Source organism: Podarcis melisellensis (assembly GCF_964234715.1).
Source record: "Podarcis melisellensis genome assembly, chromosome: 16".
Classification (NCBI taxonomy): Eukaryota; Metazoa; Chordata; class Lepidosauria; order Squamata; family Lacertidae; genus Podarcis; species Podarcis melisellensis.
Window position 1 is genome coordinate 25,787,638 of NC_138533.1, and position 27,639 is coordinate 25,815,276.

Consider the following 27,639-nt stretch of genomic DNA (forward strand, 5'->3'; position numbering starts at 1 on the left):
CAGAGTGTGTGGCTGAGTGGGATTATTAAAAACCCAGCAAAACTGGAGGCGAGAAGGAAGGTGCATCACCCTCTGTGAATTTTCTCTCCTTTCCAGAGTTTCAGCAAAATCTGTCAATACTTCTATGAGATAACTGAGCAGCGTTTTCTTCCAGGGAGGAGGGAAAGCAGGCAAATAAAGACCCTTCTGTAAACCTGACCTTAAAACAAAGGCCAATGACTTTTCCCTTGTGAGCTGGTTGTCAGGGAGAGTGTCCTTAAAAATGCCAAAAAGAGAAACATCTGCTTTAGGATGGCTGAGCAGCCTGCAAGGCGGCATCCAATTCACCATGTCAACCATGCTCTCTCATATTAAGGGTGGGAGAGAGAAAGACACATCAAAATCCAGCCCAACCAATCAGATTTCAGTTGGCAACTGGATCGCAACTGGATCTGTGCTGTTGACCAGGTGAAGAGGGGGGAAAGCCAAGATTCTCACAGTCTTTATACCTGGACCAGCCAATCCAGGTGGGTCATACTGCCGGCCAATCACAGGAGCTGGTGGTGCACTTGACTACTTCCTTTCATGGCTGCGGGGGACCCTTCAGTCCTGCATGCCTACATACCTTCCAAAGTACTTAAGCCCCATCCCAGACACCTGACAACCCACATAAGCTGCTGCAATTTGATGCTCCCTGGAAGGAAAGCTGGTGGTCCCTCTCTCTCCAGTTAAGTTTCTGCTGACTAGCACAGAATTTGTCTCCTTCTCCCCCATACCCACCCAGACTTCTCTATTTTTTTCCCTGATGCACATGCTGGATTTTACATGTGCTTAGGAACTGGAGGGGTCAGGGCAGAGTGAGGTGTGTGTGTTTAAATTCCCTTGCAGTGACTTGGCTCACTTACTCGAGTAATCTGAAGCCGTTCATTAGTTGGCACCTTTCTCCAGCATGCCCGCTTCTTAGTCCCAGTCACATGTGGATTTTGTAGGCCGATGACAGGTCGTTGTCAGAAACTGGCTCCCGGGGTTTGCTGCTTTGATCGGTCTCACCGGAGCTCTGGACAGTCCACTATATATATATTTAGTTTGACTGCTCTACCCTGATTTTCCCTCAAGGAGCTCAGAGCAGCTTGCTTATAGCTCCTAGCCAAGCAGCTTAGAGGGCCGGCCTGCTCATCTTCAGCAGCAGAATTGGAAGGCAGGCCCTGGGACCATCCTCTGAGCCATCTGCCCGCCCCCCCCCCCAAACAGAAGGAAGCAGAGTTGGAGCAAGGTTTACAGGCTAAGCAGTGGATTGCTCTCCTGCAAGAACTGCCAGGAGCTGACACTTCTTATTCACGGAAATAGAGATGGAAAGATCTGTCAATCTCGGTTCCCTCAGTCTCTTATTCTTCTTCATCTTCATTTCAGCTCTCCACATTTTGCAGCAATTTGCTCCTTTCTTCCTTTCTTTTAAATTCATCAGTATTTTAGTGTGCATTTCTTCTAACAAACACCTTTATAATGCAGTTTTGACTATTGTACACATTTTTGCAAGATTTCCCTAATGCAATGCATTTCTGTATGTTATTTTCACTAACTCCTTCATCTTTATGCACACCTTCCCCTATATATGCATTCTTTATAAAAGCTCTTTGGTTGCAAAACTGCTTCACAAAATTCAGGTAAGTGTTGGTTTCCAAGGGAAGTTGTGCTTTGCATACTGCAAATTTGGAAGATTTGGCTTCAATTGCAAACTGCTTCAAATTTCTCCTCTTATACAGGAGATGGAGGATTTGGAGTGACTCATCCCCAAATAAAGGACTGGGCAGAGCCTCAATTTATCCAATTTGTTCCTCTAGTTTTAAGGGGAGAAACTGCGACTGAGCCAGCCCTTAGCTTCTTGGCCTAGGGGTCCTTCCAGGCATCCTTTTTTCTTGTGCATCCATTACGATCTGAGCTCATAATGGTATCAGGGTGGTTCTAAGTAATTCTGGTTTCAATGCTCTAATCTTTACTATTTAGCCAACAGCCATCAATCCACTTTCAATACTCTTTGCACCTGCAGACCTCCAGGGAGGTCGTACTGCTTGCTTTACAATCAGTGGATGTCCTGCAACTTCCTGCTGAAATCACGCAACTTTTTAATATTGCGAATGTTCTAGGGTTGTTGCTTTTTTGTTGTTGTTCAGTTCCACTATAGAGCACACACACAGCCAGACAGCAATAACGCTGGGGATGCATCACAGGTCAGCTGATAAAGCAGAACGATGTGTGATCAGTCCTGCATAAATCCACCTCTAATGCACTGTTATTGTGTCAATGGAATGTTGTAGAATTACACCCACTAAAAAATAAACACTGGTCTGGAGGGGTCTTCTATCCTGGTCTTTGGACTTGAGATGTATATTTTCAGGATCCACCTTATTTTCATGACTGCATTTCTTTTTATAGGTACAAGTTTTAAAAACTGTTTTTTAAGCTGTCTTTTAAATTGTTGGCACGTGTCCTGGGACCTTAAGAGCTAAGAATGGGTAATAAATTAAAATAATCATTGTGGAGTGATATAACTTCAAGGTTTCATGTGGGGTTTCCATTGCACTTGATTGGCTGTGGTAGATTGCCAATTTGCTACCAGGCCAAGTTCAAGGTGTTAGTATATAAAGCCCTTAACATCTTGGGACCAGTTTACCTGTGAGATCTCATTACCCCAAATATGCTCACACAACCGCTTCGATTTGCGGAACTGGCACTGCTACACGTGCCACGTAATACCCATTCCGCATTTGTAAGAAATAAGTATTGTAGTGTGGCAGCACCAACACTGTGGAACTCCCTGCCTATTGACATCAGACAGGCACCTTCACTGTACAGTACTGCTAGAAACATTTTTATTTATAGATAAGCCTACCCAGTCATGTAGAATGCTGGTGTATGTTTAAATCTTGTTTTTTCTTAATTGCCGATTTTATCTTTTGAATGTTTTAAAGAGTTGTTTTTACTGAGTTTTATTGTTTTACTCTCTTTGCAGACCACTTTGAGGTTTTTTAAACAGTCTAGAGGTGTATGAATTTCATGAAATAAATAAATACATACTTGGGTCTCAGAGGCTGGACGAGGCCACATACCTTTGTGCCACCTTAGCAGGGTCTAACCTGATACCAAATCAGCATGAACCAGAAGTTTGGGCAAGGGATGGGCTTCTGATTCCAGCTCTCCGCTAAACCCTGACCCACCTGTTCCATGTGTTCATACATTACTTAGGCCAAGAAAGAGATCCATGCAGAAAAGTCCTGTAGAATCCTTTCACTACCAAGCTGCTGCTGGCAGAGGCAAATTCTGAAATCAATTTGCTGCAGGGGAGATATATACACACGGCCACTTCTCCCCCCCCCCCCAAAAAAAGAACCTGTTTTCAAGTTCTACATTCATTGTCTAAGCATATGATTTGGAGGTGGATATGAAAATGGAGTGTCGCTAACACACATGTGCTACCGCGGTCATCTACACTATGCGACCTTCAAAGCTACGTACAAAAAATTAAAACACAACAACAGTGGGAAAGAAAAAGGTAAAAAAGAAAAAAAATCACTATAAACAGCTGAAATGTATTATTATTATTATTATTGTTTTTCCTACATCTAAGTCTAACTATACAGATAATGATAAAACTATCTATAAAAGTCTTTGGGCAAGACTAGGCGAGCAACAGAGACAAAAAGGGTGAAGCTGGTTTTGTGATTCTTTGAGCCAGAAGACGGGGGGGGGGGAGTGAAAGGAAGGGGGGGGACTACACATTTGTATATCTGTACCTTTGATCTATGCTGGGACACGAAGGTGCCCCCTTCACTGCCAACTACTGATCAAAGAGCATCCATGGCCACATAAGGGAGGGCTCTGTGGAAGCAACGTCATAGAAGAGAGCTTAGGATCCACACAGGGTGCAGAGTCATGTGCAACAGCGGCTGGCTGGCTGGCTGGCTCTCCTGGCCAGGAGGGAAGGCCGACAGCAGCTGCCAAGTATCAAATGCCATCCAAACGCCGGAGCCGCCTGCCCCAGGAAGTAATTTTGTAAGGAGTTCAGCAGGATGTGTAGCAGGGGCAAAGGAAGGAAAGCAAAAGGGCTGTGGGCTCTCTCTCAAACCCACAGTGGGGAAGATTCGTCTCCTGCACAGACAACTACGCTGTAATTCCTGCACCTTTGGGTACCCCTTCCAACTCTACTTTTCTGTGGTTACAGATTCTTGAAATGGGGCAGCAGTTGGGCAAACAGCAAGATCCCGGGCAAAGGTGTGGTTCCGCTCCTCCTGGATCATGCCAATTTGAGTATTATTAATTCCCGCCCTTCACACCCTGGGGCCCCAGGGCAGGTTACAGCATTGAAACACAATATTCAAAAACAATTTCGAACAGGTTACGATCATAAACATAAGGTGGGTCTTAAAAACATGCACCCCAAAGTGTCAAAAGCCAGGATGAAGAGGTCTGACTTCAGCATTCCCCAGAAGGTGCTCTGTGGGGAAGGAGTTTCACAGCTTAGGGGCCACCACAAGAAGGCCCTGGTCCAAGCCACCACCATTACCCCGAGCATCTGAGGGCAAAGGAACTACCAAGATGACCCCCTCTGCTGATCTCAGCACCCAAGAGGGCCTGTGGGGAACAAGGCGGTCTCTCTCACCATGAGCCTCTCCCTCCCCAAGAGATAAGGCATCACCCCCAGTTAAGAACGTTAGAAAGAGCCCGGAAGCTGGATCAGAACAATGGCCCACCTAGTTCAGCATCCTGTTCTCCCAGTGGCCAACCAGATACAACAAATCAACAAATCAGTAAAAGTTTAAAATAAAAAAATGGGGGTCCTGAGAAAGAGAACAGACAGTGGTATTTAATCTCTGCTAGAATCTTTCTTTTTTAAAAAAAATAAATCCTGAAGAACTTTTAAAAAACTTGCTCAGAAGGAAGTTCCACAGATTGAACGGTATTCACTTCCAAGGAGGCACCCCACCCCATAGCCTGTGAGTGGGGTTGGACAGACAATGGTGGGGATTTCACAAACCTCACAAAATTGCCATCGGTTGTGTGATTCCTGCATTGGGGCCCCTCCAACTGCACAATTATATGATTTTTTCCTTAAAACCCTTCGAAGGTTCCCACTTAGCTCTTCTGCATTCAGCTAAGAATCACCAGGCAGCAGTTAGCAAGCATTCACAAGCTTGGGTCTATCCCCCACCCCCAAAAGACCCTGGTGGGTATAGAAAGGCACATGGTTACTTGCTAGAATTAGCCCATCTGAGCCCTTTTAAAGTGCCCCCCCCATAATCCTTCACACTGGGACAAGCTATTAAGAGACCATAACAGGCAAACAGATATGCCAAATGTTTGTGGGGCTGCCCTTGAAGACTGTACAGAAGAGAGTACCTGAAAACACATCCGCTTTGGGCAGCTAACTGGGACCAGCTGTTAGGACCACATCACTATGCCAGTGTTGACAGAGCTCACCATCTGGTTTCGAGCAGAATTCAGAGTGTTGGCAGATCGCCTTTAAAGCACTACATACCACTTGGGACTTGTGCCACAAGGACAACCTGCTCATGGACTCAGGTCGTTTTTGGAGGCCCATTACTGGAGCCAACCCACTCTCTGAATAGAGGAGCGTGACTAATGGTGGGCCAGAGCTCTGTGACAGAGCATCTGCCTTGCACACAGAAGGTCCCGGGTTCAATCCCCAGCGTCTCCAGGTATAGTCTGCCTGAAACCCTGGAAAGACGCTGCCAGTCAGTGCAGACAATACTGAGCTAGCTGGACCAATGACCTAACTCAGTATAAGATAGCTTCCTATGTTCCTCCTGTGTTCCTATGACACCCTGCCTGGGCAACTATCTCTCGAGGGAGGCTCACTCACAGCATACCAGACAAAGACCTTTCTACTTTTCCAACCATTTTTTGTTTCAGCACTGTATTTTTGACCTGCTCTTTCCACCACTTCTTATTACAGTCGTACCTTGGAAGTCGAACAGAATCTGTTCTGGAAGTCTGTTTGACTTCCAAAATGTTCAGAAACCAAGGCGCGGCTTCCTGCAGCCAATCAGAACCCGCAGAACCCACGTCGGATGTTCAGGTTCCAAAGAACGTTCGCAAACTGGAACACTCACTTCCGGGTTTGCGGCATTCAGGAGCCAAAACGTTTGACTCGCAAGGCGTTCGACTTCCGAGGTACGAGTGTATTTTGATGACTATATTGTTTTTATACCAGTCTTCCCCAACCAGGTGCCCTTCAGATCATCAGTCAGCATGGCACATAACGCTAACAGTTGGTGGGAGTTGCCAAATCCAAAGTATCTGGTGGGTACCAGGTTGAGGGATAAGGCTGAGCCACGCTCTGGAAGTTATGTTTATAAAATGTTTATAGGTTTATAAAATAAAAAAGTAAAATAGGATGGCTATGCACTAACAAAAAAAGTTCACACAGCATCAGTGTTCTGGGCTCAGATTCAGCTCCTAACAACCAAAAGCAGGCAATTGGGCTAGTTGCTGAAGACTAAAAACTAAAAAAAAAAAAAAAAAGGCACCAAGAATTGGGGAGCAACTTAGATGAAACTGAAATCTGGATAAGGTGGCATCACAGGTCCCTGAAAGAAAAGGGGGCAGGAGACGCTCAGAAAGGGAAGATGGCCACCACAGGTATCAGACTATGGTGGTAGTGTGGGAGGCGAACAGGTCTGATCCCTGGAACTTAATTCACCGGGGGATCTGTGCAAGCTCACGGAAGAGCTTCTTGGATGATTGAGCCCCGCACTGGGGTCTCTTAATTAACAGCCTTTCAGCGCCAGGTTAAAAACTTACAACTTCTCTCAGGCACTGGGAGGATTATCGTGACTTTGCTCCCTAGTGATGGAATGATTCTGGTGCTGTTCGGCTGGATTACTGTACGGCTTTTCTTGAATGCATTGTTCTTTTTTTCTGATGTCATGTCATGCTTTATGCTTTTAACATTTTCTGAGTTGTTTGGAGAATTCTTATGTGTCCAGTAACCAATAAGCTGAATTTATTATCATCATCAAGTAACAGGGAGGGCCATTTTCCATTTCAGGCACCAAAATGACTTAATTGTTTGGGGAAGGGAAAAGAGAGAGAGAGAGAGAGAGAGAGAGAGAGAGAGAGAGAGAGAGAGAGAGAGAGACTATTTGAAGAGTGTGGATGGGGTTCAGTCAACTATAAGGCTTAGGAGTGGATGACTCTTAGGGTCAGAACTTCAAACTTAGTTGAGGATCACGTGGTTTGGGGCTCTAATGAAAATACAAATCACCTAGAACTATGAACTGGCCATGCCACTAGTCCTCAGCCTCATCTGAGAATTTGGGTTGGAGAGGGAGCATGGACTTGTTGGGTTACTTGGCAAAACACCTTTAAAATAAACCTCCCGTGAAGCTGGAATCGCCAACTTTACAAGCAGTCCTTGTAGCTCTGCCTTTAGCAGCTCTGGTGATTAGCAGGAAGTGGTACCACTGATCACCTGCTGATTTCTGCACTTTAGACTGGTCTTAAAGGCAGAAGAACAGGCCAGGCAGCTTTTTCCCAGGTCAGCTGACAGAACACCAAGCTATCTGTGGATGTCTTAGCAAGGAAAACATTGAATTTCCTAATCCTTTCCTTCAGCAAACCCCAAAAGGTGTAATATTGGTTTTATACAATCACAGCTTCCCTGCAAAGTATCCTGGGAATTGCAAGTTTGGCAAGAGTACTGAAAATTCTGCTTCCTAACACCTCCCTGCCTCCACTGACTGAACTACATTTCCCAGATTGCTAACCAGGTTATGGCTGCAGTTTAGATATACCCAGAGGAGGGGTGCAGTTGGCTGCTTAACTGGACCCAAAGCACTTACCTTCCCAAATTGTTCAAAATACTGTTTCACATCCTCCACGGTGGTGTTCACGGAGAGGCCGCCCACAAATATCTTCTTGGTCCGTGTCACCATCTAGAAGACAGAAGGACAAGAAGGCAGCAGGACAGCAAAAAGGGCCACTCCTTCAAAACTACAAAAACTTCATTTCACTTTGCCAGCTAAAGAAAATATGCTATCACCATCCCGTGATTTATGTGCAGGTTTAAAGGAAGATATTTCCATGTGCCACTATCCCATGCATATTAAGAATCCTGCTTCCTGAGAAAAGAACATCACCAAATATTGTTTTCCCCTTAAAAAACACACCAAGAAGCCAAGTTCCAGTCCTTAAGGTTCCGATGGTTTGCTGCCTTGTGCAATTATAAGTGCTGGACGTGATGAACAACCTTTACAGCAGTTACAGGTGGTGCTTTGGTGACCTCTGCTTAGCTCTTTGCCCCTCCCAATAATTAAATTATGCAGAATAACTTAGCTTTAGTTAAGATTTCTGCATTGCAGGAAGCTGTGCAGCCTAGAAACTTAATCTGCATAACTTATACAATTTGCAGAATTCAGCTTCGCTTCATCCAGAATTTTCACTGTGACACTTCCTGCATGAAATTTGGTCTGCTTGCAAACTACTTATTCCCCTGCCGCTTTGCTTCTTTTGCCTACCCATTAAATTCTTTTTTCAACAGCTTTTAAACAGGGTGTTTTTGAACAGCTCATCCCATTCACTTCAGCAGGACCTGCATAGGAGAACTGCTGGACTGTGGCGCTGTGTGTGTGTGTGTTTTCTCTCTTCCACCTGAGACTCGCAACAAAGCCCTGCATCTGATGCAGGAGTGCTGGTAAGTCACCGCAAGAGAGACAGGCAGACACACATACACACACCCCAAGCATGGCTGGCAGAACATTCACTCTGAGATGCTCAGAAAGGGCAAGTGCATTTGTGGAAAGAGACTTCTCTGTACATCTTCCTGGTCCCTTCAAGCCCTGCAGAACTCCCTGATCTCAGAAGGGGCCCGGGATGCTCTTTTCAAATAGGCTCTCTCTTCACACTGCTGCCCTCCCCCCCCACCCCGGGATGGCTGTGTCCCCGCTCTGCAAGAAACACATGCTCCTAATTACCCCAAGGAGTGCACAGAGCTAATCCGCAGCAATTCCAAGCCTTAGAGAACAGCCCGCCCAAACAGCAAAGCGCCTTCTGTCACCAAAACTGCTTAATGGAATTAACCCAATTCCAACCATGTGCTCGTGGTGCTGGTTACTTGGGATACCTGAGCGCTCGCTGCCCTGATCCCCGCTTTGCTGGCTGGCACACATCACGTTCCCTCTCCTTGGGTTCCCCCATCCACCCAACCCTCTTCATTTGCGGATCAAGCCCAAGGGCAAAGGGCAGAAAAGGTGCCTTTATTTTACTTCCTACATTTCTGTGGCCACTCAACGGCGTATGTTGTCTGGGTAGCTCACAAGCTTTAAATGCAATATTTTAACATTTTGATTAAAAGCAGTTAAGAGCAGCATGAAAACTGGGAGAGACTTGGGTAGAAGAGGAGATGTCAGCAGGTAAAGCGTCTGCAGCAAGGGAAAGAAAAGTGAGAACCCAACAAAATAAAACTCAAGCTAACTGCATATTCTTTCCTCGTTTCGCTCCTGCCTCAGTTCTCCCTCCCCTCCCCCAATGTCAAATTTTAGATGATTAGTCCCCTGGAGCAAGGACTTGTCCCTTTGAACTTTCGCAAACCACCGTGCAAGCCAATGTATTGCTAAATGAGGCTCGCTCTCTGGAGGGCCACAGGTTCCTGAACTCATTCAGGTCAGCCCAGTATATGAAACACAGGTTGCTGTACGGGGCTGTCTTACACCCCACACCCCTGCTGAAGCCACCGTTTTGCATCCAAATGGTTAAATCAAGGGGTCGGCAAGGTTTACCTTGCCTGGGCTGGTTCACTCCAGTGGAGATCCCTCTGTGGGCTGGATCGTGCATTCTCATGCACATGCACCCATGATTTTTGGCGTCTGCGCATGCACAGATGCAATTTTTGGCACTGCAGAAGCGAGTCCCCGCACTGCACTGTGTTGGTTTAGTGCAGCGCGCAGGGACTCGCCAAGTGGGCGGCTCGGGGGCCAGTTAAATGACCCCCGTGGGCCACTTGTGGCCCATGGGCCTTAGGTTGTCAAACCCTGGATCAAACTTTTGGTTTCCAGTAAAAAGTAAAATATAGACCATTCAAGCTTGTAGCGGGTCACAGTTCAAGCAGTTGCCTCTAAGCTTCTCTTTGGGTCACTTATAAAACTGTTTCCTTCCATCAGGAGCCAAGGACAAAGGTCTTACTTAAGAAGAGGGCAGCCAGGCTTCTAGTGCATGCAAGTCGACATCTTAACCCCAAAAAGAAGCAAGACCAACACAAACTGGAGCCACGGGGAGGTTTAGAAAAACGAAGTGTGGACACTCAAAAGAAAGCCACATTTGACAGAGGGAAACACTGCAAGGTAGACTCAGGTGAGGAGTCCAGCTTTGAAAGGTGCTTCTTGAGCAGTTTCCTTCACTGTTCCATCATCAGGGAACACCACCGGTGGTTGAAACAACAGGCATAAACCCGATAACCAGCAGGCGCTAAAAATGTTGAGGTTTCGGCTGCAAGGAGCTGGAAAGGTCCAGGGCTCATCTGTATATCAACCCAAGAGGAAAAGCTCCAGCACCCAGCATCTGCCTGGTGGCCAAGGAAGCGGTTCCAAAGTTTGATGACCCCAAAGCACCTGTATGATTCGTTGGGGGGAGGTCACTCTCAAAAGTTGTAAACAAGTACCTACCTTGGGCTGTGCTCTGCGGGGAAATGCAACCTTTGGGTCAATCTGAAAGACAAGGAGAGGCAGGTAAAAAAAAATAAAACTACACAAAACTTTCCTTTAAGAAATAATAGAGCACACACATGTGGAGGCAACATCTCTTGGCACAATGGAAGCTTTCTAGTGTGGTAGGAGATCTTACGGGAGAATAGAACAAAGCAACAAGAAACATGTCAATCCAAAGGGCATTTTTGGGATGCCACACTCCTTGTGCACAAGCTACTACAGTGAAATTATGTTGAGCTAGCCAAAGACAGGATTTTGCAAGGTTCCCATTCAAATTGTTGGGGCTATCAGCTGAACCATTCCTGGAGATGGTACCCATTTTCCTATTCAGTTTTTACATTTTATTTCATTTTTTCACTTTTAATCTGCATATTGCCTTTCTATATTGCTATACACAAGCTGGTTGACAGCAACAAAACATACAACAAAGAACACACAGCTTATAATAATCTGATTCAACACAAAAAGTCATAATAAATCATAACTTTAAAATGGAATGACTTATATCAAATAAAGTAATATTCAATAATCTATTAGCATGTAACAGCACAGAGTAAAATTAACTCTGGAAACATCAGCAAATGATAATTAAACAGAAATTCACTCTTAACAATTATGAAAAATAATTGATCAATAAAATAACTGCAAGGCACAATTCATAAAATGCCACAATACATACAAAACCATGTAAAAGGAACAAATTGAGAAACAAACACAACCCAAGAAAAGAGACCGTGCATGTACTTTCGTAAACTAAGAAAATCTTTAATAAAAATTATTTTTTTAAAAGAAACAAAGACACACAACTTATAAAACTCCACACCCCCAGCTGCGTATAGAGAAGGCAGGAGGAAGAAAAACATTGCTGTCAATCACTTCATCCTTGTTTTATTCTTCAAAATTTGACTCGGTGAAAATTTATAAATACCAGTTGCTGGAAACCACAGTTGCTTTCTGGGTTCACTTTGGGGCACCTGGGTGGTCACTGTGAGAAGAGAAACTAGATGGGCCATTGGCCTGATCCACTAGGCTCAACCTATGGTCCCATCATCCGCACAACAAGCATGTCCAGACCTGCAATACAGCTGGAAGGCATCAGGCTAGGGAAGGCTGCTCATTTACAAGGATGGGAAATCTTTGTCCCTCCACGTGCTGTGGGACTCCTCCTCCCATTAACTCTGACCAGCACAATTAGTGGTCAGGGATGCTGGGAGCAATAGTCCAGAAACAGCTGGCAGGCCACAGTTTCGCCATCCCTGTTCCACAAGACGAAGGCTATCTTGACTGCTTGAGCAAAGGCACATCTACGCTAGAAATCCAAATCTGTTTCGAAACAGTTAAGCCTCTATGACTCCACATAATTAAAGCCTGCTGGATCAGGCCAACAGCCTGTTCTCACAATGGCCAACCAGATGCCCCAAAGGGAAACCTGCAAGCAGGATTCAAGCACAAGAGTATTCTCCCCTCCTGTGATTTCCAGCTACTGGCATTCAGAAGCATTATTGCCTCTGACCGTGGAGGCAGAGCACAGCCATCTTGGCTAGTAACCATTGATGACCCATGAATTGCTCTTATCCTCTTTTAAAGACATCCAAGTTGGTGGCCATTGCTGGCTCCTGTGGAAGCGAGTTCCATAGTTTCACTATGTGCTACATGAAGAAGCCCTTTCTTTTATCTGCCCTGTATCTTCCAACATGTAGCTTCCTCCACCACCCAAAGATCCCAGGGGAATCTATTTATTAAGTATATTTTTAGCACTCCGTTCATCACATAATCTCAGGGGGGAGTAACAACATCATCAATTCTGGAGAATTAAGAGCAGGCAACAGAGAAAGACCATAGCGCTAAAATTTCAATGTTAAAAATACACATACAGCCTCCCGCCGGTTCCAAAATTGCAGCTAACATCCTACAGATACCCAGGCAAGCAGATAGGTCTTTCAACTAAACTGGGTTTTCCCAGACCCCTGAGTTCATTGACTCCTTGATGAGCTTACAAAGTTACCATCAACTCCAGCCCAGATTCTTAGGGGTGTAAACAAAATAAAACAAGAAATATCAATGTTTACATCAATATTTACAAATCATAGATCACTATCATACTAGGAATAATGAAAAGTAAAAAAATAGGGAAGTAAAGCAAGTAAAAATAATAACAATATCACTCTGACAGTGCCCACACCCCTTATTTCAGAAGCTCTTAATTCCTAATTAAAATTTTCCAAACAAAACCTTATAGGCCCTTGTTGACCCGTAGGTCTTTATCCACCCCCTGTACAATCCCATCGACCCCAGGGGGTCGATATTGACTATTACAGGATAGCCAAACTAAACTGAAGATTCTGAAAGGTTTTAGAGGCATTAATGGAAAATAACAGGAGCCAAGAGGGTTCTTGTGCTTGGGTCCTTCTTGCAGGCATCTGGTTGGTTATTATGGGAACAGGATGCTAGACTAGAAGGGGGATTGGCCCAATCCAGCAGGATCTTCTGATGTTCTTATTCTTGCTAACAGCACCATAGTCCTTCATTGGAGAATGACACAGCGCATAGCTCAGCTATGGAATTCACTCCCACAAGAGAGAAAGTGATGGACACTGATTCGGATGCTTTAAAAAGAGGATTAGACAATACAGGTCTTGTTCAGGGACAACCTGCTCACCTCACTCCTTGGGCATCTCTTCTGATGATCCATTCCATTTAGCTGCATACCTTAGGAATCTGCATGTTGTTGAATGTTGAAGAGCCTTTATTCTGGTCAGATTTAATGTTTTTCTACCCCAAATACCTTGGGGCAGGTATGCGGGGCATCCCTCTTTCCTTAAGAATAGGGCCTCTGTAAGAACCAGGAGGCATAGAACATGTCCTTCTGTTCTGTAACTTTGCTAGTTTACAACCTGCCTCGCTGTCCATCAATCACCCTGCCTGAACTGAAAGAACTGGTCTCAGAGGGGGTGTTGCAGACTCCCAGACTGCTGGTTTGGGGGGCACATCAACATCCATGCCAAGGCGACAGGCTCTGGGGTAGTTCAGGACTTCATGGCTGCCATGACGACCATGGGGCTGTGCCAACCTGCCACCAGCCCAACACACATGGCAGGCCACACTCTGGACCTTGTTTTCTCAACTGGGCAGGAAGAGGGTGATCTGAAAGTAGGGGATATTGACACTAGTCACTTGTCATGGTCAGATCACTTCCTGCTGAGATTTAGGTTTTCAGTATCAGGTCAGGGACTTTATTTGGATGGTCCATCCTTTGAGGTTGATGGATCCAATGGATTTCCAGATGGCTCTAGGGTATTTCTGGCAGATGTGATTGGTGCTCTGGCCAATCTCTGGAAGATCCAAGTGGCTTGGGCCAATGACCCTCTCCCACTTCATGGAGCCTGCTTGGTTCCTTAGTATATTCCAGAGCTTACGGCGAGGAAACAAAGCTGGGAGATGACTTGAATGCAAATGGAGGAAAACTCCAGTCGAAGGTAAGCCAACACTGGTGAAAGCTCTTCGAGCCAGAAAAGAAGGCATACATTGCTGTGTCCTTTGCATTCTCACTGTCCTGTCCAGCAGAGCTTTTGCAGGTAGTGTGGGGCCTTTGACATTCCGGCTCATAGAAGGTGGCAGAACCAATGGTAGCTCACTGAGTTTGTTTGCAGAGCATTTTGAAGATAAATTTGTTTGCATCCTCCAAGGATCATGACTCCACTGTTACAGCAAATGAATCTTGAGGAGTCTAGAGCACTGTCTAGTCCTGTTATGCTAGATGACTTTCAGTTAGTAGGGCTCAAGGATGTGGACATGGTGCTTGTAATCAGTCAGGGCAACCACTTGCACTCTGGACCCTTGCCCCACTTGACTGATAAAAACTAGAAGGGAAGACGACTCTAACTCAGACAGAGACAGTTGTTCCAGAAGGATGGGAGCTTGTCTGATCTTGATGGGGTTAAACTTCCTCTGAAGGAGTAGCAGACGCAGCTTAGGGGTACTTTTGGATCGGTTGTCCACACTAAGAGAGCCAGTGTGGTGTGGTGGTTAAGAGCGGTAGTCTCGTAATCTGGGGAACCGGGTTCGCGTCTCCGCTCCTCCACCTGCAGCTGCTGGGTGACCTTGGGCCAGTCGCACTTCTCTGAAGTCTCTCAGCCCCACTCACCTCACAGAGTGTTTGTTGTGGGGGAGGAAGGGAAAGGAGAATGTTAGCCGCTTTGAGACTCCTTAAAAGGGAGTGAAAGGCGGGATATCAAATCCAAACTCTTCTTCTTCTTCTTCTAAGTTCAGCATCACTTCCTTCCAATCGCGGAACTGTTAGCCAATCATGATAAGAACTGCTGTTTAAGAATTGGTGCCCAAGTTTGCTTATTTTTTCCTCTCTTCCCTCTGTGTCCCTTTCCCTTCGGGTGTTGTGCCTTGTAGACTGTAAGCCGGCGAGCAAGAACTGTCTTGTTTTTAATTGATTGTATGTGAGCCACTCTGGGAGCCTTTTTGGCTAAAGAGCAGGGTAAAAATGGTTTAAACAAACAAACAAACAAACAAACAGAGGCTGGTGCTTGTAAACAACAGGTTCAGCTCAGTGTGAAGCTGGAACCATCCTGCGGGTTCCTTCACTCCCTTCGGACCACCAGTTCGGCAAACTCCAAAGGATTAAAGGGAGGGAGGACTGTCTGGCTGTAGACGTCCTGCTTCCCACTCCCCCTCATTTATTTTCCTGTCTCTTTTTCATTCGCTTATGGTGCAGAATTCAGGCCCCTCAGAGCCATTCCAAATTGCTGCAAAGTCTTGCCATGCTCCCCCTCCCAAATTTTGTTCTGATTTGCATCACGGGGCACAGATAGGAGCTGGATTTTCCAAGTTCACTCTCACTGGTAGTTTAAGGTAGTCAAAGTGGTGCCCTCCAGGTGTTGCTGGACTGCAATTCCCATCATCCTTAGCCACTGCCCATGCTTGCTGCTGGGGCTGCTGGGAGTCCAAAACATCTGGATGGCATCAAACATCTGGTGAAGGCTGCCATGCATCCTTGTCTGTGAGGAAGTGCTACAGACATCAGTGGTGCTTATGCTGCAATAGTGTTTTAACTGATTACAGAGTAATCCTATATCAGGAAGGAGAAGCTGTGCATCAGAAATACTACCTTCCCTAGTGTTGTGGGGTTTCCTGGAAAATTTTAAAAACTTGCCAGAATCAGAAACTGTTCCGTTTTGGCATATTCACTGGGCTTAATCAAACTCAGAAAGTATGCCGCATTAATTTATCCACCATATAAAAGTATCGTATTCTTCAAAAAAAACTTTTCAAAGAACCATAAGTATTTGAACAGGGCTATTTGATTAGGGGAGAGAGAAAAAACACTTGATATGCCACACTAGCAGATGCTGGATGAAGGGCTATAAGATCTGGTGGAATACAAGGCCTGCTGCCACCATGACAGATGCACCAATGGGACTGCCCAGGAATGCCAGCAGGACATTCCACAGGTGCAGACCTTCTACCAAAGATCCACCTGGGGGGTGCCTAAAATAGTGTGGAGTCATGGATATAACAGGGGGACGCAGGTGGCGCTGTGGATTAAACCACAGAGCCTAGGACTGGCAGTTCGAATCCCCGTGACGGGGTGGGCTCCCGTTGCTGGGTCCTAGCTCCTGCCAACCTAGCAGTTCGAAAGCACGTCAAAAGTGCAAGTAGATAAATAGGTACCGCTCCGGCAGGAAGGTAAACGGCATTTCCATGTGCTGCTCTGGTTCGCCAGAAGTGGCTTAGTCATGCTGGCCACATGATGCAGAAGCTGTACGCCGGCTCCCTCGGCCAATAAAGCGAGATGAGCACCACAAGTCGGTCCCCACTGGAACTAATGGTCAGGGGTCCCTTTACCTTTACCATGGATATGATGGGACATCAAATTTATGCTGTAGCTGATGCTACACCAACCTGGCACCCTCCAGATGTTTTGGACTAGAACTCTCATCAGACCCCGCTAGCATGTTCTCCAAAACATCTGGAGGGCACCAGGTTGATGAAGGCTGCTACACCATACCCTCAACATCATCATAGGGTATCTTTACAAGAAACCAGGACATGGCACAAGTAGAGGCTTACCGAGGCTGCCTTGCACCCTTGGCAAGGAGCTGTATCAGTCCCAGCCCCCCCCCCACCTCCATCACTTGTGACCAGATTCCTCTACCAAGGCACCCAGAGGAGGCTGTGTGCCTTCCCGGCCACCCAGAACAGCCGAGGAGCAGCCCAGGGAGCACATGGGCAGGCTCCTAGGCACTCTTGAGCCAGAATGGAGAGGCATAATTTTTTTCACACACTCCTGGGCCTGAGCCATTAGCAGGTCCAACCTAACCAACCCCTAGGTACACCCCTGAATGCAAGACATATATTTCCCACTGGCTTAAGGAGAGGGGATAAGAATAGCCACCCCCACAATGATGTAAGGACCCTGACCCAGGGATGACCCTGCCCACATCTCCGAATGCACAATAGGCTATGATGCAATTCAAGACCCAATTGCAATACAGCATTCATAGCACCAATATATAAAAAGCCCACAAAGAGTGATGTCCTGTATGCTCTTGCTCTCTCCCTCGTGTCACACACAGAGCACACAAGGAGGAACTCTGGTGATGGACACCAGAGGAAAGAGAACACTTAGCACCAAGCCACCTGGCTCCAGACCAGGAATTGAGCACATTGCAAGTGCTTCTCTCCCTACAACACTTGCTGGGTAACTCCAGGCGTAAGACACTCATCAGGAACTCCAGTATTAAAGCTGGGGGTGCCAGGACAGAGCACCCAGCCCCACTGTTTAGTAAGGGAAGGGGGCAGCCACATTGCAAAGTCTGGCAGCACTCCCACTTTGTACCATAGTCTCCACGATCACACTCCAAAAAAACCACCTTTGCCATATGAGAGTGTTGTGACTTGCTCCAAGACTCTTCCCCCTGCCATGACAGGCAGACAGTGTATACCTTACCCACAGGGCAGGTATCCCACATATGCAAGTGAACTCTCAGTCGGCAAAGACCACACAGTTTGCTACAACCATTGCTACTCCCGGTTGGACTTTTGCGCGTGCACTTTTCACAGAACTGTAGTACTGGAAGGGATTGCCAGGGTCATTCTAGTCCAACCCCCTGCAAAGCAGGAGTCGCAGCTAAAGAATCCCTGACAGATGGCCATCCAGCCTGTTTAAAAACCTCCAACAAAGGAGAGTCCACTACCTTCCAAGGGTATCCTTTGCACTGTGAAACAGCTCTGGCCATCAGAAAGTTCTTCCTAATGTTTAATTGGAATCTTTGTCATTTGAATCTATCATTTCGGGTCCTACCCTCTGGAGCAGCAGAAAACAAACTTGCTCCATTTTCCACGTGACAGCCCTTGAGATATTTTAAGATGGCTATTATATCACCCCATTGCCTTCTTCAGGCTAAGCATACCCGGTTCCCTCAACCATTCCTCATAAGGCTTGGTTTCCAAACCCTTGATCGTCTTTGTCACCGTCCTCTGCACGTGTTCCAGCTTTCAGTATCTTAAACTGTGGTACCCAAGACTCCACGTGGGGTCTGACCAAGGAAGAATTCTTTTGCCCACGAAAATCACAGCCTCAAACCAGGGAATAGAAGAGGCAGCCAGAACAGTGGCTATCACTCATATCTGTTCACACACCTGCCCGTCTTATTGCAATCTTGTTCGGCGTTTCCGTGTGCTGCTCTGGTTTGCCAGAAGTGGCTTAGTCATACTGGCCACATGACCTGTATGCCGGCTCCCTCGGCCAATAAAGCGAGATGAGTGCCGCAACCCCAGAGTCGGTCACAACTGGACCTAACGATCAGGGGTCCCTTTACCTTTTTTTAAAGGCACCTTTTACACCAATTCCTAATGTCGCTGTGGCCATAAATTTCAACAGGTCTGAGTATGACTAACTCTGGATATCACCCAGACTTGGCATGTAAAGGCAGGGATGTGTAAACATCTTCAGCCAGAGGGCCGCATTCCTCAGCTGGCAACCTTCCAAGGGCCACATGCCAACAAAGGCACAGCAACAGATGCGACGCTGAAAGTACCTGCTACCAACAGTGCCCAACTAGTCAGAGTTGAAAGATCTGCAGTGGCTTCTCACCCATATTCAAGGTTCTTGTACTAGTGTACAAACCCCCTGAGCAGCTTTGGATACACCTTAAGGGAGGGGTTTTCAACCAGTGTGCCATGGCACCTTGAATGATGGTCAGGGGAGCCACGGACAACACTGGCCTCTGTTCCTCTTTCCTTCCCTCCCTCCTCTGATGTCCTCTTGTGTCTCTGCCTCCCAAAGACTTGTGTGGCTGTTTGTGCAACAGCCCTGGCTACAAGCTCCCCAGGCAAATGGTACCTCTGGGGCTGGTCAGGGTGTGCTGGTTGCCAGGAGCTGAGGCGGCTTTAGGGTAAGCAAGCAAGCAAGCAAGCAAGCAGGCAGGTGAGGGATCCCAGCCAGCCAATCCTCCAGCCCTTGCTGCTGGGAATGACAGACAAATCCCAGGCCCCTGTGGGGCAGCGTGAGAAGGCACCTCTCTTTGGGGTGGGGTGGGGCAGCTCAGAGACCAGGGGCAGCAGCAGCGGCTGCCCAGAGGACTCCCAAGAAGAAGGGAGGGGAGGGGAGAGGAGAGGAGAGGAGAGGAGAGGAGAGGAGAGGAGAGGAGAGGAGAGGAGAGGGAAAGATCACCACCTGAAACCAGGGAGAATCCCTGTCGGTCAAGGTAGACAATGCTGAGTTAGAGGACCAGTAGTCAGACTTGGAATAAAGCAGCTTTATTCTAAAACCTTTATTTTCAGGGGCAAGACCATAAGTTAGCGGTAGAGCATCTGCTTTACCAGCAGAAGGTCTCAGATGAGATCTCTGGCAGCATCTCCAGGTGAGGCTGGAAACAGTCCCATCTGAAACACTGGATAGCCTCTGCTAATCAGTGTCATATTGAGCTACATGGACCAGCTGCAATAGGCAGCTTCCTATGTTTCCTTCTACTATGAATATTGCTCTAACGTCCTACTTCCTATTTTAAATTTTGTAGGTTTTGTACGCAAATAGCTGCCTCTGGATGTTCACAGGTAGGGAAGCAGCCTTGCCCTGCGTCTTCATCCCTATCATCAGGTCCATCAGAGCTGCAGTGCTCCTGTCGACAGGGGATTGGTCCATTTAGCTACTGTGGCCAGGAGCCGTTAAATTACGCCTATCCCCCACGGATTTGCCTAATCCTTTGTTTAAAACCAGCATCCAGGCGTACCGCCAAAAACACATAGCTTGGCAAGGAGACCCCATCAGTCAATTGTGTGCGGAGGGGAAGAAGTAGGTTGCTCTGTGCCCCTTTCCTCAATAAGTTTTCACAAGTGGCCAGCTACTGTGAGAGGAGAAACGGAGTCGCCTTCCACTCGCCACACCACTGAGTTTAGACACCTTTTCCCCACCCCAAAATTATCATTTCCCTGCCCCTAAACTAAAGAACTCCACACTTGCTGCCCTCGAAGTGTTTTGCGTTCATTACAGTTCCCATCAACCGCAGCCTACAGGCCATATGCTGCTGAGGGTGATGGAAGTTGTAGCCCAAAACACCTGGAGGCTGCCAGGTTGGCAAAAGGCTGCTGCACCACCTCTCCTTGTACAGAAGACGCTCCAATGCTCTTCAATCATTTCTGTGTTTCACCAGGGCCACCTCTGCTCCCGATCATCCCTGAACGCTTATAATCACACAAGCACGCCCTTGTTCAGGGAGGGCTGGCAGGGAGGGAGAATAGGTAGGAGACAAGATTCTAAAACACATAACAAACAAAAACACACTCAATCCCTTTGCATTGTGGCGTTAGCGAAAGCCCACAGTGAGTTTCCAAGGCCTCGCGGGACAGCAGGAGGCTGATGGAAGATACCAAGCACAAACAATTGTCCCCTGTCTTGTTCAGTTCCCAGCCAGAGACATTCAGCTCCTGCCAAGAAGATACTCCCCTATTTCAACAAAAGTTAACCCAGGGCTTCCTTTTCCCAGCACAATTTACTAGGCAGAAAAGAGAGCCTGCTTGCTGTAAGCTGGGTGAGGCCGGCTGTTATTCAAATTATGCAGCTAGACTGTCTGGCTAGCAAGTGTTGGAGGAAAACTGAGGCTGGAAGGGTTTTTCTTCTCCTTTTTTTTAAAAAAAAAGGGGGCTAGAGAAGGTGTAACTAGAAGTGAGCAAATTATTTAAGAAGTGGGAACGATACAGGGTGCGTTTGGAGTCAGAACCCGTAAAAACAGAAGCAAAGAATATAAAGAACCCCAAGAGAGAAAAGAGGAAGGTTGTGTTTGATGCTCCCGAGAAGCAAACAGCATTTTTTTTGTAAAAACTGTACAGGAAACGGCTGTCAGGTTGGACAGCCTGCTGCAGCCTGGCAAAGCGTTACTCAACTCTTTCGCGCCTGATCATTTATCATATTATCTTACAGAGCTCATGTATCACCTGCATTGGTTACCTTATTTGATCCTGGGTTCAACTTAAAAGCACCAATATTCAGCTACAATATTCATCCCCACTAGGGCATGATGTTCACTATGTGTGACCTTGCAGAGGGGGTAGTTGATGCCTCTCAGCCTAGCCTACCCCACAGGGTTGTTGTGGGAATTAAATGAGGAGTGGGGGAACAATGTATACTGGCCTGTGCTCCATGGAGAAAAAAGTGGGGTGTAAACACAATAAAATAAAAAAGTAAATTCAAACGCCCTTGGGCCTATCCAGACATCCTTTTCACTGGACGCTCCTGACGACACCTGCTCATGAGTTATTAGGTTATTTACCATACTTGCATCCCACCTTCTTCTCCAAGGAGCTCAAGGTGGTGTACATAGCTATCCTCACAACAACCCTGTGAAGTGGGCACAGGCTGGGAGTGGGTGACTGGCCCCCAAGGTCACACCCTGTGAGCTTCACGGCTGCGTGGGAATTTGAACCCTGGTCTCTTCCAATTCCTAGTCCAACACTCTTAACCACACAACGGCACGGGAAAATTTATACACAATCCCACATTTGACACTGTTTGTGTCTGCAAAAGCTTCTGTTTTGTTTCCAGTTGGTGCATCTCCTGTTAAAGGCCCATAGAAGATGTAGTCCCAAGAAACATCTGGGAGGCTAAAGGTTTTACACACAGCTGCAAGATCACCTTACACACACATCCATATGCCTAGTCAACTGGCTTTAATCTGCGGAACTGGTACTGTTAACAGGTCACATAATATTCTGTTTTTAAACTATCAAGCAGTATATAATTTTTTATGAAACAAGTATGTTTCATAAACACAGGGATTCTAATTAGCTGACCCTGCTAACAACTGTTCACAAAACTTGCCCTCCATGAATCTGTCTGGCTCAAGGACTGCCAGCACAGTTCCCTCCTGTCATGAGTCCGCTGCAAAAGATGCCTTGGAGAGGGCAGTCGGATGCGGAAGACGAATGGGGAGAGACTGGGGATCTGGATGACTCACTGTGAGGCTCCTAGCAAACTTGTGGAGGATAGATAGGGACCTCAGTCGGTGACTGACCCTGAGGAGGAGCCCAGTGGGCTGAGAGAGAGTTTGGGCCCAAGCTGGTTGACGGAAGACCCTTCTTCCTCCAAGACGCTAGATATCCCAAGCCCAAAACAACCTGCAATGAAGACATCCCTGGTGCTGCCTCTTGTCATTGAACAGCCCCTCCCACCTGGAGAGGCAACTTAAAGATCAATGCAAAGCCAGTCCTGATGTCACTCCCATTTCCAAGGATATGCTGGAGTCAGCACCAGTGAGAAGATGCCTTGCAAAGCCAACCTGCTCATAGGAGTGCCCATTTGTTTGCCCAGACCCGGGACTTGGGATGTTTGCTGTGCATACAGTATTAGAAATTCAGATATACAGTGGCACCTCGGGTTAAGTACTTAATCAGTTCTGGAGGTCCGTTCTTAACCTGAAACTGTTCTTAACCTGAAGCATCACTTTAGCTAATGGGGCCTCCCGCTACTGCCACGCCGCCACTGCGTGATTTCTGTTCTCATCCTGAAGCAAAGTTCTTAACCCGAGGTACTATTTCTGGGTTAGCCGAGTCTGTAACCTGAACCTACGTAACCCGAAGTACCACTGTATAAGCTAGGAATCAAATGGCTCCTTAAGCCAGGTTACAGTCGCCAAAACAGAATGCCTAGCTGCAATTTTGGGGCCAGATGGCTCAAAAGTCGTACTTTTCAATATGACTTTTTAGTTCCTGAAATTCATTCTGATTGTGCAGATAAAATGTAATAGATAGAATTCTACAGGATATATTGCTGTCATATGAAAACAGGCAAGATCCAAGGATCCCCAGGCACGCACCACCAGATGGTGGAGACATCGGGTGACATCCTGGCGCCTGGGCATCTCCACTTGGTTGCAAGTGGCCAAGAGCCAGGTGCAAAATGTGCCTGGAGTCTGGTGAATTTCAAACGCTGCTGTGCAGATAGCCTTTTGAAGCCCCATGCCTCTGATGTACCTGGTGTACCTGTTGAACCTGACTTTTCGCATTAAAGCCTTTGGCAGAAACAGTGCTGAGAGTTCCTAGTCTTCATCCCGCGGTGAGAGCCAACACTTCCAGACATTGTTGGACTACAGTTACTCCCGCAAGCCCCAGTCAGGATGGCCAAAGGTCAGGAATAATGGGAGGTTTAGAGCCAGCAACATCTGGAGGGGGAACCATATTGGCTACTACTGGCTCAGCTCTTTCTCAGGGTCACCTGATCCGATTGCAGCAAAGTCTAGAAATTTAAGTTGGGCATTTAGTTGCAAACAGATTATGAAAAGTGAAGGCCAGATTTAAAACATAATCAGGTTAAGCACCAAGTTGGTAGCCACAGGCAACAAGGAATTGCATGCAGGTGAGTGAATGATGTCCTGTGCAGATGTGTGGGCAGGCCAGCATAGAAACCAATGAGGTTCAGGACGGGGGGAGTGGAGCCCCTCCTCCACAAGCCCAGCCTGGTTACTGTTTTTTTGCAGGCTAGTAACTTTCATAACTTATTTGCAAGGCTGGCCAAACTTCCCTCCCTCTCCTTCCTTTCTCCAAAAAATACCTCCATGCAAACCAGGGCCGAGGGAGAAGTTATTCACCTCCCAGCTAAGAGCAACCCTAATCATCGTCATAATTGCTGTTAATATGTATGCAGCAGCGTTCCAGCATGCCTGGAGTTCTTTTGGACACATTATCTCAGGCGGCCTTACAACCAACCCCATAAACCTCCTATGACAGGCCAGCCAGTGCATTGCTTTAGCTGGGAACTGAAAGCAGAGGCTGGCTGCCCACAGTTCCTGAAATAAATGCATTGAAGCAGCTCAACCCAGCCAAGTGGACACTCAGCAGAGACCCACAGGGCAGGAGGAAGGCACTTCTGCCCTCTCCCCTTGCATCTGACGGGGCACCCAAAACTGTGCATAAAAAGGGGAGATGTGAGCCAGGAAGCCACTGGTGCGAGTCATGCCTCCACCACTAGGTGGCATCAGAGAGGAATGACATCACACCCAAGCGTCCTTCAGCCTGGTGCAGTGGTTAAGAGTGCCGGTCTAGGACCTGGGAGACCAGGGTTCAAATCCACTTGCCATGTGAAGCTCACTGGGTGACCTTGGGCCAATCACAGCCTTTCAGCCTAACCTACCTCACAGGGTTGTTATGGCGACTCAAATGACATGGGGGAGAATAGTTTATGCCACCTTGACCTCCTTGGAGAAAAAGATGGGATACAAATGTAATAATAAAAATAAAGCTACTAATATTTGGGGGGTGGGGTTCCTGCTTGCAGGAAAGGACTGGAGGGCAGGATGAGGTCCTTAACTCTTCGTCCTCTGACCAATCCTCCCTGCAAAACACCCCACAGTACGCATTTTTGGTCTGGCTTTTCCCTCGGGGTGGGGGATAAGACTCTCCAACCTGACAAGGCTATTGTAAGGGCAACTGAGTGAAGCACTCTCAATACCCCCAGAACCCTATATGTATGCACGGTTTTTAAAAAGGCACTTTATTGAACCAATACCCTTTGCTCTCACTCCTAATCATGAGGACTAGTGACCTTACAGGCGGGAGCCAAGGGCACAATCCGCTTCCTCGCAATCCTACTACCGCTCCAAACACTGTGTAATTACCGTTAAAGCCCGTGTAACCACATTTAACTTGCTGGAATCATCCTCTGAGGTTATCTATTGCCAAAGTGATACCGTAGCCAAGCGGAGCCACAGAAGACACGTCGGCAGGACCTGTGGTGCCAGCTATGCTGCAAATTGCTTCACCCTGAATCCAAAATGCCCCACTTTCCTCCTGCCCCCTCAGCAATGGTTATCTTCCAGCCTAGCAAAGGTACCTATTAAGACTTAGCATTTGCGTAAACAAACCTCAGCGTGCTTCTAGTTGCTTACAAATAAAGGCCATTGAGGAAACACTGCACTTAAGTTTCTTCCACCTCAGAATCACTCCAGGCTCCTAGGGAGCAGGGGGAAATGCAGAGGCCAGCAGCCATCAGGGCTGGTTCACACAGGCTCATTCATCACTTCACAGCCACACTGAAAACTGAATGGGCTTGCTGAATGGTGAAACCGCACTTGGAATACTGTGTACAGTTGCGGCTCCCTCAACTCCAAAATGAGATTATAGAGTTGGACAAAGTTCAGAAAGTAGCAAGAAAAATCGATCAAGGGGATAGAGTCACACACACACACACACCATTGAGGAAAGGTTGCAGGGTTTGGGACTTTTTAGTTTAGAGAAAGAGGGGACATGATTTAAGTTTACAATATGATACATGGCACAAAGAAAAGGTTTTTCTCCCTCTCTCATAACCTCAGAACTTATGGACAACCAATGAAGCTGGACGTTGGAAGACTCGGGACAAGGAAAAAACCAAAGGACTTCCTCATGCATAGTGGAACTATGGAACTCCCTCCCACAGGAGTCAGTGGTGGCCACCAACCTAGATGGCTTTATAAGAGGATTGGACAAATGGATAAAGCTATCAACGGCTACTAGCCATGATGGCTGTAATCTGCCTTCACAGTCAGAGGCAGCAATGCTTCCGAATACCCGTTGCTGGAAACTGCTGGAGGGGAGACGGCTCTTGTGCTTGAATCCTGCTTGCAGGTTTCCCATAAGCACCTGGTTGGCCACTGTGAGAACAGGATGCTGGACCAGATGAGCCACTGGCCTGATCCAGCAGCCTCTTCTTACGTTCTTATGAGCCAGAACAGATTCATCACCAGAGAGGAACGCCTACTTCGCCTACTTGAGTTCAATTCTGCCTTTCAACAGGATCCCATTTGTACATGGGAAGCTGCCAACAAGTCAACTGGAGAGTAATCAAGTCACATGGGAAGCGTATGTGGACCTCAGGAGACACCTCCCAGACTAGGATCTCCAAAGTGGTCAATGGGACTGTGCAGTGGGTGATTAAAGACCCAGGGGTCAAAAGGGGGTCAGCAAGGGTCTAGCGGTGAAAAATAAGTTCACAGGGTATAGTGCAAAAAAGTTAATCAGGAACTATGAGCCTCAGAAATCAAGGGCATGTGCATGTACAGAGTGCACTCCCTTGCCAACGAGAAACCTCTATGATTAATAAGATGATTACACAATACAACACTACCGTCAGACCATGCTGCTAAAAAAAACCTGTATTGCTATTTCTTGACGTTATTTCACTTCCATTTCTAATAATATGGGTTGGGGGATAAGCAGTGTTCGAAACTAGCCAAGCGCCAGGTACGTTTTGCGACTGGCTCGCGTCCAACTGTGATCAAATGGCAATCTCTGGGCGCCAGGTTGGCCACTGACATCTCCATCTGGTTGGCCCCTCCAGCTTTCATAAGTAGGTAACCAGAATAGCTTATTTATTGCCTTTATATCCCACCTTTTTCTCCAAGGACTACATGGTTCACCCTCCCTCCTCAATTAATCCCTACAATGGCCCTGTGAGGTAGGTTAAGATGCTATGACTGGACCAAAGTCACACTGTGAGCTTCATGACTACACCACACTAGCTCCCTAGAGTACTTCTGCTATGGGGCAGCTATATAAATTAAGTAGGTAAATAAATATGGGGAAAGCCAAATGTCACTTAGAGAAGGATCTGAAATATTTTCCTTGAAGCTTGAGTTTGTTTTATTTGATGTTTTAATGTGTCGTAAACTGCTGTAAGATTTTTTACTTTAAAATACAAAGCGTTACAGAAATTAAAATAATAATAATAATAATGATAAATGCCACTGCAAAAAAGGTGACTAGACATTCCATTGTGGCTATTGCAACCTAGGTTTAAGATGCCATTTGCCAGATAGCTTCTATATCTCAGTTTCTAACACTGGGACAAGGACAGCTTAATAAGCTCATGAAAGCGGTTAATGAACTCAGATGTTTAGATCTGGACCAGGGTTTCCCAAAGAGGGTTCAGAACTTGGTAGAAAAACCCAGGGCACTTCCAGTTTAAAAAGGAGCAGGTAGGAGGTAAATGGGAATAGCTCTGGCTGAGACCCTAGAAAGCCACTATCAAGTCACAGAAGACCAGCCTTGGCCAACCTGATGCCCTTGGGATACAGGAAGTGGCCTTATACCAAGTCAGACCATTTGGGGTCCGTGTACCTCAGTTCTGTCTACACTGGCTGGCAGGGGCTCTCCAGGGCTTCAGGCAGGGTTCTCTCCCAGCTCTACCTGGAGGTGTTGAGGGTTGAATCTGGGACCTTCTGTGTGCAAAACAAATGCTCCACTGCTGAGCTACATCCCTACTCCAATGTTTCCTAAATACCAGGATTAGGATGGGTTAGATAACACAATATACACTTAACAAATAAATAGCACTGGAAACTTGCACCAACCTAAGACTGTGCACATGTTTTGAACAATGTTTTCAAACAGACTTTTTATTTTAAAAAGGAGGGGAGTTTGATTGCTCTTATCTTTGTCTAATATCAGAAAAAGTGCTTTG

At 46.8% G+C, this 27,639-nt stretch overlaps 1 protein-coding gene across 5 annotated transcripts in view; it reads right to left on the bottom strand.

The window, feature by feature from the left end:
- The window catches only part of MSI1 (musashi RNA binding protein 1), a 55,336-nt gene that overhangs the window by 20,986 nt on the left and 6,711 nt on the right, over positions 1-27,639 (bottom strand). For all 5 annotated transcript variants that reach the window (XM_081892507.1, XM_081892509.1, XM_081892510.1 and 2 more), the window contains exons 5-6: positions 10,656-10,697; positions 7,839-7,931 (exon numbers count right to left, since the gene is read on the bottom strand). In XM_081892507.1, coding sequence (XP_081748633.1) covers positions 7,839-7,931; positions 10,656-10,697 — 135 coding nt within the window. The remainder of the gene's footprint in view (positions 1-7,838; positions 7,932-10,655; positions 10,698-27,639) is intronic.